The sequence below is a fragment of the Ursus arctos genome, unplaced genomic scaffold (assembly GCF_023065955.2).
Source record: "Ursus arctos isolate Adak ecotype North America unplaced genomic scaffold, UrsArc2.0 scaffold_18, whole genome shotgun sequence".
In the NCBI taxonomy this organism is placed as follows: Eukaryota; Metazoa; Chordata; class Mammalia; order Carnivora; family Ursidae; genus Ursus; species Ursus arctos.
This window is the reverse complement of record NW_026622852.1, coordinates 53,799,117-53,810,436: the sequence shown is the minus strand read 5'-3', so window position 1 is coordinate 53,810,436 and position 11,320 is coordinate 53,799,117. Positions and strand designations below refer to the sequence as shown.

The window sequence follows — 11,320 nt, the reverse complement described above, 5'->3', positions numbered from 1 at the left end:
CCCCCAGAGCCGGGCGGAGTGGCAGTGGTGAACAGGGAGGAGAGGTCTGGGCCCCACGGGGAGCTCCAGACCGCTCCAGACGGAGGTCTGTTCACTTAGACTCCGTTCCGCCCCTGGGGCAGCCTCGAGCTTTACTTTTCAAAGGAACCCTCCAGCCCCATCCCCAGGGCAAAGCAGAGGCCCGACCTGGTACAGCTCCTCCTTGGTAACGTAGGGCTTTCCCTCGGAGCTCAGGGCCCGGAAGGCGCTCTCGATCTCCTCGCTGGATTTGACATTCTCCGTCTCGCGGCTGATCATGAAGGCCATGTATTCTTGCAGGGAGACGTGGCCATCCCTGGAAAGGGCAAGTGCGGTGAGTGAGCAGGATGCGGGAGGAGCCAGACCCCGAGCCGCCTCCACGGCCCTCCCTCCAGCTCACCTGTTTGGATCCACGGTGTCTAGGATGGCCTCGAACTCGGGGTCGGGCTCCCCTTCCTCCACCATGGGCAGGTCATAACCCAGGGAGCGCAGGCAGGACTTGAACTCCTGGTGGTTCAGCCGGCCGGACTTGTCCTTGTCGAAGTGTCTGCCGCACAGATGGAGGGCTGCTCAGCACAGCCCGGGGCTGAGCCCACCGCCCCCGCCCCCACCCCAGGAAGACTGAACTCACTTAAACATCATGCTGAATTCCTTGAGGGCCTCCTCGGTCACTCCAGTTGTGTTTCTGAAAGAACGGGATGGAGTTAGCAGGTGGCGCCTCTGTTCCAGGCCAGGAAAGGGAGTGCGGGGCCCTGGGGGCCGGGCTCAGGTGGTGGCCACGCGGGGGGCAGGTACCTGGCCTGGATCTGCTGCTCCAGGTTGTGCTGCATGCGCATGCCCAGCTGGTCGAGCTGGTCCCACTGCTGGGCCAGGCCCACGGTGCTGTGCTCCGTGTACTTGTTGTCCAGGATCAGGGCCTCCTCCATGGCCGCCCCCAGGTCCTCGATCTTCTTGAGCTGACTTCTCATGGCTCGAATCTCCTGGTGCTTGCGCTGCAGGGCAGGGGGGGGGCGGGGGAGCGAGGGTGTAGGGCACGGGGGCTCTTGCCTCGGTCACCGGGCCCGAGAGCCCATGGAAGGGTTCTCCCGGCCCGCAGCCTCCAGGGCTGCGTGGGACGGCGTGAGGGGAAATCCAGCAGCCTCCGTCCGGGGAGGGACCAGCCAGGGGCAGGTTGCCAGGAAAACTCTATACTAAGAACCAAAGGCTCCTCTTTTCAAGTAAGACTCTGTGTGGCGACTGTTAGAGACAGAAAAGCCTTTTCTTTAAATGGTGGGGTCCTGTGCCACTCTATGCAAAGGGAACAAGAGCACCCACCCAGCCTACTTCCTGCCTGAGTTTCGACCGGGGGGCACTTACTTTGGTGGCTTCAAGCTGGGATTCCAGGGTCCCAGATTCTTCCACCATGCAGGACCTAAACACAGAAGCACGGTGAGGCAGGAGGGCCTGAGCGTGAGCTCAAAATTAACTATCCCCAGATAACAGGGCCTGCTGTCTTTTTTTTTTTTTAAATCTCTTACCAAGAAAAAGAAAGCTATCTGCTATTGGCCATCTTTTCCTAAGTGGCCCTGGGAGCCGGGGAGGGCAGGGAGTCTTTCTCCTGCTTCAGAGACCGGACGCGGCCACCCCAGGGGGTGTGCCACCCGCCCCAGGCCAACTGGGGGGCCAGCGCCGAGCCCCACCCAGCCTGCTGCCAGACCAGGACCCTTTCTCGTGTGGCTCCTCCAGCCCAGCCAGGCTGGGACCTGGCCCCTCATTCAAGCTAGGCCCTCAAGGGGTGCCTGAGGAACTGAGCCGAAGTTCTCCGTGGGATGACAGAGGGGCCACGGGCCTGACGGCACGGCCCCTCCGCAGCCACGGGGGAGCAAGCTGCTCGGGACAACCCTGCCACCTGCCCCCCGGAGACCTTGCGGGAGCGGCGGACACATGGAGAGCCACCCCCCAGAAATCCCTGGAGTCTCCTGCACGTTCCTGAGGAGGGGAGCCACACTGGAGGGTGGGACAGTCGTGCAGGAGACACAGTCAGAAGACCCCTCAGACACGAAGCCAGGGTGCTAAGAGATCGTGACCAGATTTGGGTTTTGAAAGTGATTCTAACTCTGCCCAAAGGAGGGAGGTGGCTGCGATTAAGCCCCAGACTCAGGCTCCATGAGACCGTCCGGGCCAGAGGCTCCCAGGGCCGAGTTCTGAAGAGCAGGGGCGCCCCAGGGAGCCTCCACCCCCCCGACGTTACACAGTGTGAGGTCACGGAAGGCCACCGGTGAACGAAGACAACAAACGGGTCGGGGTTACGTGCAGGGACGAGTCACACTGTGTGCGTGTCCTTGGTGGGCTTTCAGCCCGGCCTCCCCTGCACCCATGTATGCCCCAACCTACCCTTTCGACACCCAGCGAGCCAGGGTTAGCTCTGAAATTTCCCCAAGTTCAAAGTGCTCAAGCAAGGCAAGGCACCAGGCTTCCTCCTACCCCCGCAGATCAGACTCACAGTCACGCCATGTCCCCCAGGGAAAAGCAACACCCCCCGGACCCGGGGGCAGGAGGCTGGGTGCCGGTGCAGTGGGAGGAGGACAGACCCCTCCTTCCCAAGCGGCCGAGGGCGGTGGGTTAGTCAGAAAGCGGAGCCGCCTGGGGAAGTCAAGAGTGCATTGGTAAAACCACAGTGAGGGAAGAAGAGAAATAAGAGGAGAAAAACCTTCCAGACAGATCATCCCCAACTTCATACTGATAGACACGAATGACCCGACGATACGCTATGCTAGTCAAAGAAAAGAAACCAAATGAATACACCGAAGGCACGGGCAGGCAAGAGCAGACCGAGACAGACACGCGCCACAAGGCCCAAGCTGGCAGTGCACAGGCGGGGCAACCTGGCGCCCAGGCAGGGACCTGGTGGGGCTGGGCCGCCAGCCGCAGGGAGGACAGGCGGCCTCGGGGCAGCTCACAGGGGGACCAAGCAAGACGGGACAGGGCTAGGGAGGAGCCACATGGGAAGGGGAGCATGGCACCCATGGAGACAAGACCAGATTGGCAGACGCAGCCACAGGGCTGGGGAGGGTAGTGGAGGCCAGGTGGCTGAACTCAAGCTGGAAACTGAGACCCCTAAATCCCACCCCCTTCTGCCTTCGGCACAGGTGGTCGAGTCCGCACGTGCCGGTTTCTCCCACTGCCACGCTCGGTAGTCCCACCTACCCATCTGCGGAACCCCAGGAGCGCTAGTCTCGGCCAGAGGTTCCCCCCACTCTGGCTTTACGGGGGCGCGGCAGAGGCCAAAGCCTCAAGGAGAGGCTGTTCCGGAACTGGACTGGGCAGGGCCGCCCTGCTTCTCCCGGGGGGCTCCTCCCAGCCTCGTCTCTCCATCGCTCGAAACTCCAGGCACTGCTGCCTTCTATTAGGGCAAACGATGCTCTTCCCCTTCCCCTGGGAACACGGGGGGGGGGGGGGGGGCGTGGAGCCCTGGGGGAGGGGTCACTGCACAGCCAGGGACTCACTGTACCCGCTGAATCTCCTCCTCCTTCAGGAGCTAAGTATGGTCCCACAGGACACATGGGGAAAGAGGCAGAAGAGAAGCCCAGTGAAATCCCAACGGCTGAACCAGCATGGGAATTCTCAGAGGCTTTGGACTCCAGCTCTGGCCCTCTGGCTTGGTCACATCCCCGAGCTGACAGAGCCCTTGGAATCTGAACAGGAAGGTGGGGGTGGCTCCCCTCCCCAGACCGCAGGCTGTCAAGGACACTGTGCTGTGGGGCAAGGCACGCACTCCTTGTAGGGTGATGGGGACGGAGGTGGGGCGCAGGTGGACCAGGGGAAGTGCAGCCTGCCTGGGGCAGGAAGGCCCATCCTGGGATCCTCTGCAAGCCAGGCCACAGGGGGACAGAGGGCAGGGGACAAGCACACGAGACACCACCACACCACGAGCCCGGAGAAACAAGAAGACAATATTAACCCATCGAGGAGATACGTCCTGTGCAGATGGGATCCAAGCAGCCGCAAGACAAGGTGGAGTCCAGACAGCAGCAGTCAGGAAGTGGGGGACAGAGAGAGACACGAGAGAGAAAAAAAAAACAAAACCAAGAACATCAGTACCCACATTGTATTCAACTCTGTGCCGTGTGTCACCGAGGTGCTGTCTGGGACTGACCACCGGTCCGCACGGTCCCACCCGGTCCCACCCAATCCAGGACACCTAGCAACTTGATCTTCGGGAAAAGTACCTTCGAGAACTGTGCCCAGTCCTCCGGCTCGAGCCAGACCAGGGTGCGCCCCTGACCCTTCTCTCCTTACTGTGAGCAGAACCCCCCCCCCCCAAGAGAGCCGGAAGCCTGAGAGCAGAGCGGGGGGCGGGGGGGACGGGACTGCGCCCCGGGGGCGGGCGGGCACCTGGTCTCCTGGATCCACTGGTGGAAGGCGTTGGCGTGCTGGGCGAACTCCTGGCGCAGCTTGTCGTTCTCCTCCTGCCGGCGCTGCTCCTTCTGCAGCTCCAGCTCCCGCTCCTAGCGCCCAAAGGGAGGAGAGGCCGTGTCACCGGGGCCTGTCCTTCCGGCCGGACCACCCTCGGGATGGACCACCGGCCTTACAATTTCAGTTTCTGGACGCTGAACGTGACCACAAACCACCGCTTTGTGGGGCAGGGGGACCCGGATGTTGATGTCACCCGGAGGAGGAGCCTGGGAGACGCGGGGGAGCTCAGAACCCTCCGTTCCCCGGCTGCTCACGACGGGCCCCCCAAGAACTCTGGTAAGAGGCGAGGGGAAGTGACCGATTGATCGTCCGTGGGGGCTGCTGGCCGGTACCCGTGGTGGCCCCTGCGAGCACCCCCTGCCCCTGAGCTCGGGCCGGCGGCATGCGCGGGGCAACGGGCACCTTGATGATCTTCTGCAGGTTCCTCCACGTCTCCTCCAGGGCCTCCATGGTGAACCAGGTGTAGGGGTTGGAGGCCACACGGAAGCTCTTGATCTGGCGGTCCAGCTCGGCCAGCTGGCTGAAGTCGGCCTGGGCAGAGCTGAGGGACGAGCGGAAGGCGTCGTGGGCCTCGCGCAGAGCTCTGATCTCCTCCAGGGAGTTGCAACGCACGGGATCAGTCAGATCCTCCTCGGCGTTTTCGAACCAGCTGTTGAAGGCGGAGGCCTTTTTGGCGAAGGTCAGGAAGAGGTCCTCCACCTGCAAGCGGAGCAGCCTGTGTCAGGGCCGCCGCTAGGGCCGCGGCGCCACGCTCGGGCGGGAGGCCGGGAGGCCGGCTTGGAAAGGCCGCGGTAGTTCCCGGGCCCCCGGGGCAAGCTGAGGTGCTCCCAACCTCCACGTTTCAAAAGGCCTCCGACTCTTTCTTCCCTCGCTCCCCTTTCCCCTCCGTCTGTCCGAGGGCCCTCTGCTGGCTTCCAGCGGCCTCCCTGCCCCGTGCAGAGCCTCCCGCAGCCGGGCCGGGGTAGCGCTGCAGGGGCCCGCCCTTACCTTGCGGAAGTGGCTCTGTGCCTCCAGAAGCTTCTTCTTCCGCGTGGCCGAGTTGGCCAGAAGCTGGCTCCATCTCTTCATGAGGGAGGCGTGCCGGGCCTCGATGGCCTTGGACTGGATGTGCTTGGCGGCCAGCAGCTGATCCTTGAGGGCGGTGATGTTGGCGATGCCCTCCTGCTGGAAGGCCTGCAGGCCCGCGTCAAACGTTTCCTGGAACAAAGAGCAGAGCGCCAATCCGCAGGGTCGCCAGGGATGCCATAAGCCGCCCTTTCCGGGCGTCTGAGCTTGATGGTGCCAGTGTCTGGCCAGCTGCCCAGGCCACACTGTCAGCCCCGAGTCCCCACCTTCTCCTGACATCCTCCTGCCCCCCCCCACCCCAGGCAGACGGAGGTTCGGGGGTCCCCTAAATGTGCCACGCTCTCCCCATTACCTCTCCCTGGAACGAACGCCTGCCTCCCCTCTGCCCACCTGTAGTTTGCCCATCATGACCCAGCTTAGATCCCTCTCCTCTGGCAACACCTTCCCATCAGCCCCTGCTTGCCGGAAACCGAGTCAGACCGCTCCTGGGGGCTCAGTCCACAGCACATCCTGCTGCCCTCCCCCCCGTGAGCGCCGTCGGGCTGCAGCCCAGATGCCTGGTCAGGAAGCTCCCCGAGGACCAGACGATCCTGTTCACTGCCGAGTCCTTAGGGCCTTTCCCAGCGACAGACGCCAGCCACCGTTCGTCTACCAGGAAGTACTGTCCGCGTACGTTTCAGTCTGTCAACAACGCGGCTCCGACTGACCTGTTTGGTAAGCAGAGTCTGGACGGAAGACAGGTCTCGGCCATAATCGTCTGTCTTCAGGCTGTTCTCCTTCTCACCTAGGAAACCAAGCATAGGACACAGGCCAGCCTTCTTGGTACATGGAGGTGAGCGAAGAAGGCAAAAAAAGCAAACCGAGGCGCACTGTCTCCCTGTTGACGTTGAAAGCCCAGGATTCCTAACAGCAGGCTCTGACCCCGCGCTGGCTGGCTCCGTCCTCCCTGCAGCCTGGGCCCCGCTGGCCAGCTGTGCCAGGAAGAGATCCTTCCAGCTCATCCCAGATGTGGTTCAATTGCTACTTATGTGACAGGCATCACCAGGGTCACAGGGGTCCTGAAATCAGAGTCTAGCTCCCTCTCGCTTGGGAGCCCGACTGCGCCCCGCAGCTAGGGGACAGCTAGGGGACAGTGCAGCCGGGGGCCTGTGCTGGCCCAACGCCGAGCACCTTGGGGGCCCCCGGCTCTCGGTTGCAGGACATGGTCTCGTGTTCTCCGAAATGCCCGCATCAGATCCGTTTCTCCTCTGGAGAAGACCAACTACTTAGGTAACAGTCGAGCTATGGCTCTGGAACAATCTCCCGAGCCCGGGGAGGAAGAGAGGCAGGGCCGGGCGGGACGGCGCTCACCGATCCAGGACTCCACCACGTCAGCCTTCCAGTTGAACTGAAGGAAGGCCGAGTTCTCCTCAAGCTTGGCCTTCCTCTGGGCAGCAGCTTTCTCCAAGTCAGACACCTTCCCGTTTAAGCCCTTCATCTTTGAAGAGATGTTCTCCTCATGGTGGTTGTTCTAGGCCACAAAGGGAAGACGCACTCTGGTCAGCCTCACCTCTCGCCGTGGCCAGATGATCCACGGCCGCCCTGCCGGGGAAGGTTCTCCAGCGCGGGAAGGCGGGCCCTGCGCCCCCGGCTGACCACCCAGCACCACCAGGGCAAGGACAGGTAAGGCCCTTCTAAGAGCACACGAGGATGAATGCTGGCAATTTCACGCATAGGAACAAATCCTGAAAATATGAGGAATGAGCTGAGACATTTCAACGACATGCTTATTAGTATGTCTGATAGCAAAAAATTTGAAAAAGCATAAATAGTGAAGACTTAAATAAAACGTGATATATCCAGGGGTGCGTGGGAGGCTCAGTCGTTAAGCAGCTGCCTTCGGCTCAGGTCATGATCCCAGGGTCCTGGGATCGAGCCCCATGCTGGGCTCCCTGCTCAGCAGGAAGCCTGCTTCTCCCTCTCCCTCTCCCCCTGCTTGTGTTCCCTCTCTCACTGCCTCTCTGTCAGATAAATAAATAAATAAATAAAATCTTAAAAACAAATAAATAAATAAAACGTGATATATCCAAACAACGGTCCCTACACATAAGCAATAAACACAATGGTTCAGAAAAAGCGGAAAATTCTTAAGCCCCAAACACTCGGGTTCAGTCTTGGAATAACTGAATTTGAAAACATACAAGTCAGCATAAAATTGAGAGAGAAACTCGAGGAGGAAACAGATCACTGCTGACGGTAAAGCACTGGGCTCTTTGCGGGAAGGGCGCAGAACAGTCACAGACCGGCCCTGCACAGGTAGAAAGAGCAGAGCTGCGTGGGGGTACCGATCGTACACAGGCCTCCTCTCGACCTGTACACGGTCTGGACCGGAAATCAGCTTCATGTTACTTTACTCGCCCATAGAGCAAGGGAAAAAAGCTCTCTAGGGAACACGGATTTGAACACACTGTTACCTCCCACGAACCAAATCTCTAGTCTCAAGGCCATGCTTATTGGAGCAAATCCGGTGATGAAAAATCTTATCTACTAGTTACATCTGCAACAAGAGATTATAGTTGTTAAAAGTTGCCTGTCTTGGGGCGCCTGGGTGGCTCACTCGGTTAAGCTATCTGCTTTCAGCTCAGATGGTGATCTTGGGGTCCTGGGATCGAGCCTCGCATTGGGCTTCCTCCCCACCACTTGTGCTCTGTGTCAAATAAATAAAATCTTTAAAAAAAAAAGTTGCTTTTCTTGTGGTACTGAATGCCCATCACCACCCCTAAGTGATCGGCGGGGACGAACGGGGACCATCGGCAGCACCACGTTTAGTCTGGAATGCCAATATGCCAGTGACGCCCTCCCATCTGCGCTCTCGTTTGAACGAAACCCAAACCTTGTGATTTTAACACACTCCTTTCTAAACCACCCTGGACAGCAGCCAGGCTTTGCGGAGCAATGTAAACGGATGAAACAGGATCTACCCTACGTAGGGGTGGCTCTTACGTTTTTTTTTGTATCTTCAACCAATTCTGTCGAGAGCCTGTACTGCCCGAGAAATAAACTAAGAGAACAGCTCTGTGGGAGCGCCGCTGTCACTCAAGGGATGCGTCTCTGCTTCGTTCCCGCAGAGAGTGGACGTGCTGCCGAGTCCCTTCGCTAACTCGCTTCAGAAACGGGGAAGACGCCCAGCCAACCACAGGCTCTTCCATTGGTACGAAATATGGCAGTGGAATTGCTCCTGGTTTCCGCGCAAACCTTTCTTGGGTGACTATTCCAGGCGGCTGGGCTTTGGGGGCTACGGTGGCCCCAGCATGGCGGCGTCGGGCATGGGAAGGGAGCGTCTCCCCAGCAGGCCAGGCTCACCTTCTTGATGAGGTCCTGTCCGTTGCTGCAGACGTCATTCACGCGGTCCTTGTGCACTGTGAAGTCTGTCTCAAAAGCTTCATGCTTCTTCAGCAAGCCCTGCAGTGGAGCAGAAAGGCCAGCAGCTGAGCGCGTGGCATGGGCCGGGGGCGGGAGGGGGCCCGGTTGCGGGGCAGAGGGAACCAGAGCGCCAAGGCGCCTGCGCTCCCAGGTGGCCGGTCTAGTTGGGACTGAGACCACCAGGAGCGACATCGACAGGTAATCAGGAAGGTGGTAAGAGCCGGATGCGGCAGGAGTAACTGGCAGCGGGCTGAGCTTGAGAAGGGGTAAGCTCTTGCTCATCGGCCCCTCCTCCCCTCTGGAAGGCCGCACAGAAAACACCAGACACCGTGCAAGCTTAAGACAGAGCCCAACAGACGGTTTCCCGAGCACAGCTCCTACTGGACCTTCCGAGTGTCCCTGTGCTCAGTACACCGAAGGACTGGAGAGGACGGCCCTGTGCCGGCTTCCCGGGAACGGGCCACGCGGAGGATGGGAAATCCCTGCCTCCGTCTAGGCCACCTGAAGCACCCGGGCCAGCCAAACAGGACACCTACTCTGAGCACGTGGCTCAGGGGCTACCCAGACTCTGAGGAATGCCAAGTCTGCCTCCACGGCCAGTGGCCCAGATCCAGGAACGTTCGGCCGTCAAGTGTGGCTCCTCCCAGCAAGAGGGGAGGCTGTTCCACTAGCCCATGGCTCCGGGCTGCTTGCGGCCACTCCGACCAGCGCAACGCAGCACAGACGATGTCGTGTGACATCTGAGGCTGGGCCTGGAAGCTTCTGTCTCTGCCATTTTGAATGCTACCTATGGAAACGGGGCAGGGCCACTGCTAGAAGGGAGGGAGGAGGAGGGGAACGGAGGCCTGCCAGCCGCCAGGGACACGATTGTGACTCTCTCAGCCCACGGCCGTACCTCGGCGCAGGTGAGGGGCCCCCCTCAGAAGCAGCACCACCTCGGGGAACGAGCCGTTCCTGCCTGTCAGGCTGTCACACAGTCACAGCCACCCTGTGTACTTAGGGCAGAGGCTGAAATGTGTCCCCCAAAAAGAACGACATCCTAACCCCTGGCACCTACGAATGTGGGAGATGCAGACATAATCAAGGTAAGATGTTCAGATGAGGTCACTGGGGTGGGACCTAATCCAAGATGACCTGTGTCCTTCTGAGAGGGACTCTGGACACAGACCAACCCAGAGAGCAGGTGGCGGGCAGACAGACACAGAGGGAAGAGCCGTGAAGAGCAGAGGCAGGGGCTGCGGTTAAGCTACCACAAGCCGAGCAACGCCAGCGAGAAGCTGGAAGACAGCAACGCGCTTCCCATGGAAGCCTCGGAGGGCGAGGCCATGCCTGCACCTTGACCTCAGACCCCCGGCCTCCAGAGCGACAGGACAGCAACTCTGTGGCAGCAGCCCCCTGAACCCTGGGGCCACCTGACCGATCGCAGGCTCTAGGCCTCGGGGCTGCGTCTCCAGCGTGAGGTCTGGGGGACTGCGACCAACCAGGGAGACCGAGGCTGCGGGCCGGGAGCTCTCCGGGCATGAATGCAGCCACCGAACCAAGCGGCAGGCGGCCGCGCCAGCTGCTCTGACCTGGATGGCGGCCAGCGTGTCTCCGTAATCCTCACTGGCTACCAGGGTCATCTTCTCGTTGATCCAGGCTTCTTCCTCTTCCACGTTGGCCACAAACTGCTGATACTCCAAGGACTCCTCCAGCCGCTGGCCCCTAATTCCAGGACACACACACAACACACCAGCCGTTAATATCGTCCAACGTTAATTCTGATGGCCGTGTGTTTAAAAATGTTCCTGACAAACATGGGACGTGAGAGGTTCCATCGAGCCTTCTGTGTAACACGAAGCAGACATAGCACTGTTCAAACGTGCAATTCTGGAACCACAAGCTGGGTTCAGAGCCACCTAAGGGGACCGGCTCAGCCCGGGCCTGTCAGAGCAGCTGTGAAACAAGCTGACTGCGATCCCGGCCCGCCTCGGATAAGGGAACCGGGGTGGCAGGAGGGCCCGGGAGCCCCGAGCCCGGCCTCCCATGCGCAGCGCGCACTCCCTCCTCTGGCCGCTCACCGCGCTGTCGCCAGCTGCTTCAGCTCCTTCCAGTGCTCCACGAACTGGGCCAGACGCTGCTGGATCTCCTCCTTGCCAATGGTGTTGTCATCAGACAGCTTCTTCCCAGTGTCCAGGACACCCTGACAGGCAGGAAAAATTAGAACAACAGCTATCACCCGCTTCTGGATGCGTCCAGAAACAGGCCTCAGCATCGAACCCAGGACTTCTTCCTTCCGGGTCTGAATGAGGGGTGTAGACACCGCAGACCTCAGTGGAACGAACGAGGGCAAAGGGTCTCCCTGTACGTCACGTCGCACCCCCTCGGCCCGAAGAGGCCT

General features: G+C 60.4%; 1 protein-coding gene across 18 annotated transcripts in view; it reads right to left on the bottom strand.

The window, feature by feature from the left end:
- SPTAN1 (spectrin alpha, non-erythrocytic 1) overlaps positions 1-11,320 on the bottom strand; it is a 59,205-nt gene that overhangs the window by 535 nt on the left and 47,350 nt on the right. For 8 of the 18 annotated variants that reach the window (XM_048222955.2, XM_048222960.2, XM_048222956.2 and 5 more), the window contains 14 exons: positions 11,001-11,122; positions 10,512-10,644; positions 8,881-8,979; positions 6,889-7,048; positions 6,246-6,322; positions 5,461-5,670; positions 4,876-5,172; positions 4,393-4,505; positions 3,959-3,976; positions 1,375-1,429; positions 814-1,010; positions 650-703; positions 419-565; positions 187-334 (listed from right to left, as the gene is read on the bottom strand). In XM_048222955.2, the coding sequence (XP_048078912.1) occupies positions 187-334; positions 419-565; positions 650-703; positions 814-1,010; positions 1,375-1,429; positions 3,959-3,976; positions 4,393-4,505; positions 4,876-5,172; positions 5,461-5,670; positions 6,246-6,322; positions 6,889-7,048; positions 8,881-8,979; positions 10,512-10,644; positions 11,001-11,122 (1,830 nt within the window). Of the gene's footprint in view, positions 1-186; positions 335-418; positions 566-649; positions 704-813; positions 1,011-1,374; positions 1,430-2,707; positions 2,771-3,958; positions 3,977-4,392; positions 4,506-4,875; positions 5,173-5,460; positions 5,671-6,245; positions 6,323-6,888; positions 7,049-8,880; positions 8,980-10,511; positions 10,645-11,000; positions 11,123-11,320 lie in introns of all 18 variants that reach the window. The other 10 variants (XM_057313791.1, XM_057313794.1, XM_057313795.1 and 7 more) reach the window with 2 other exon arrangements.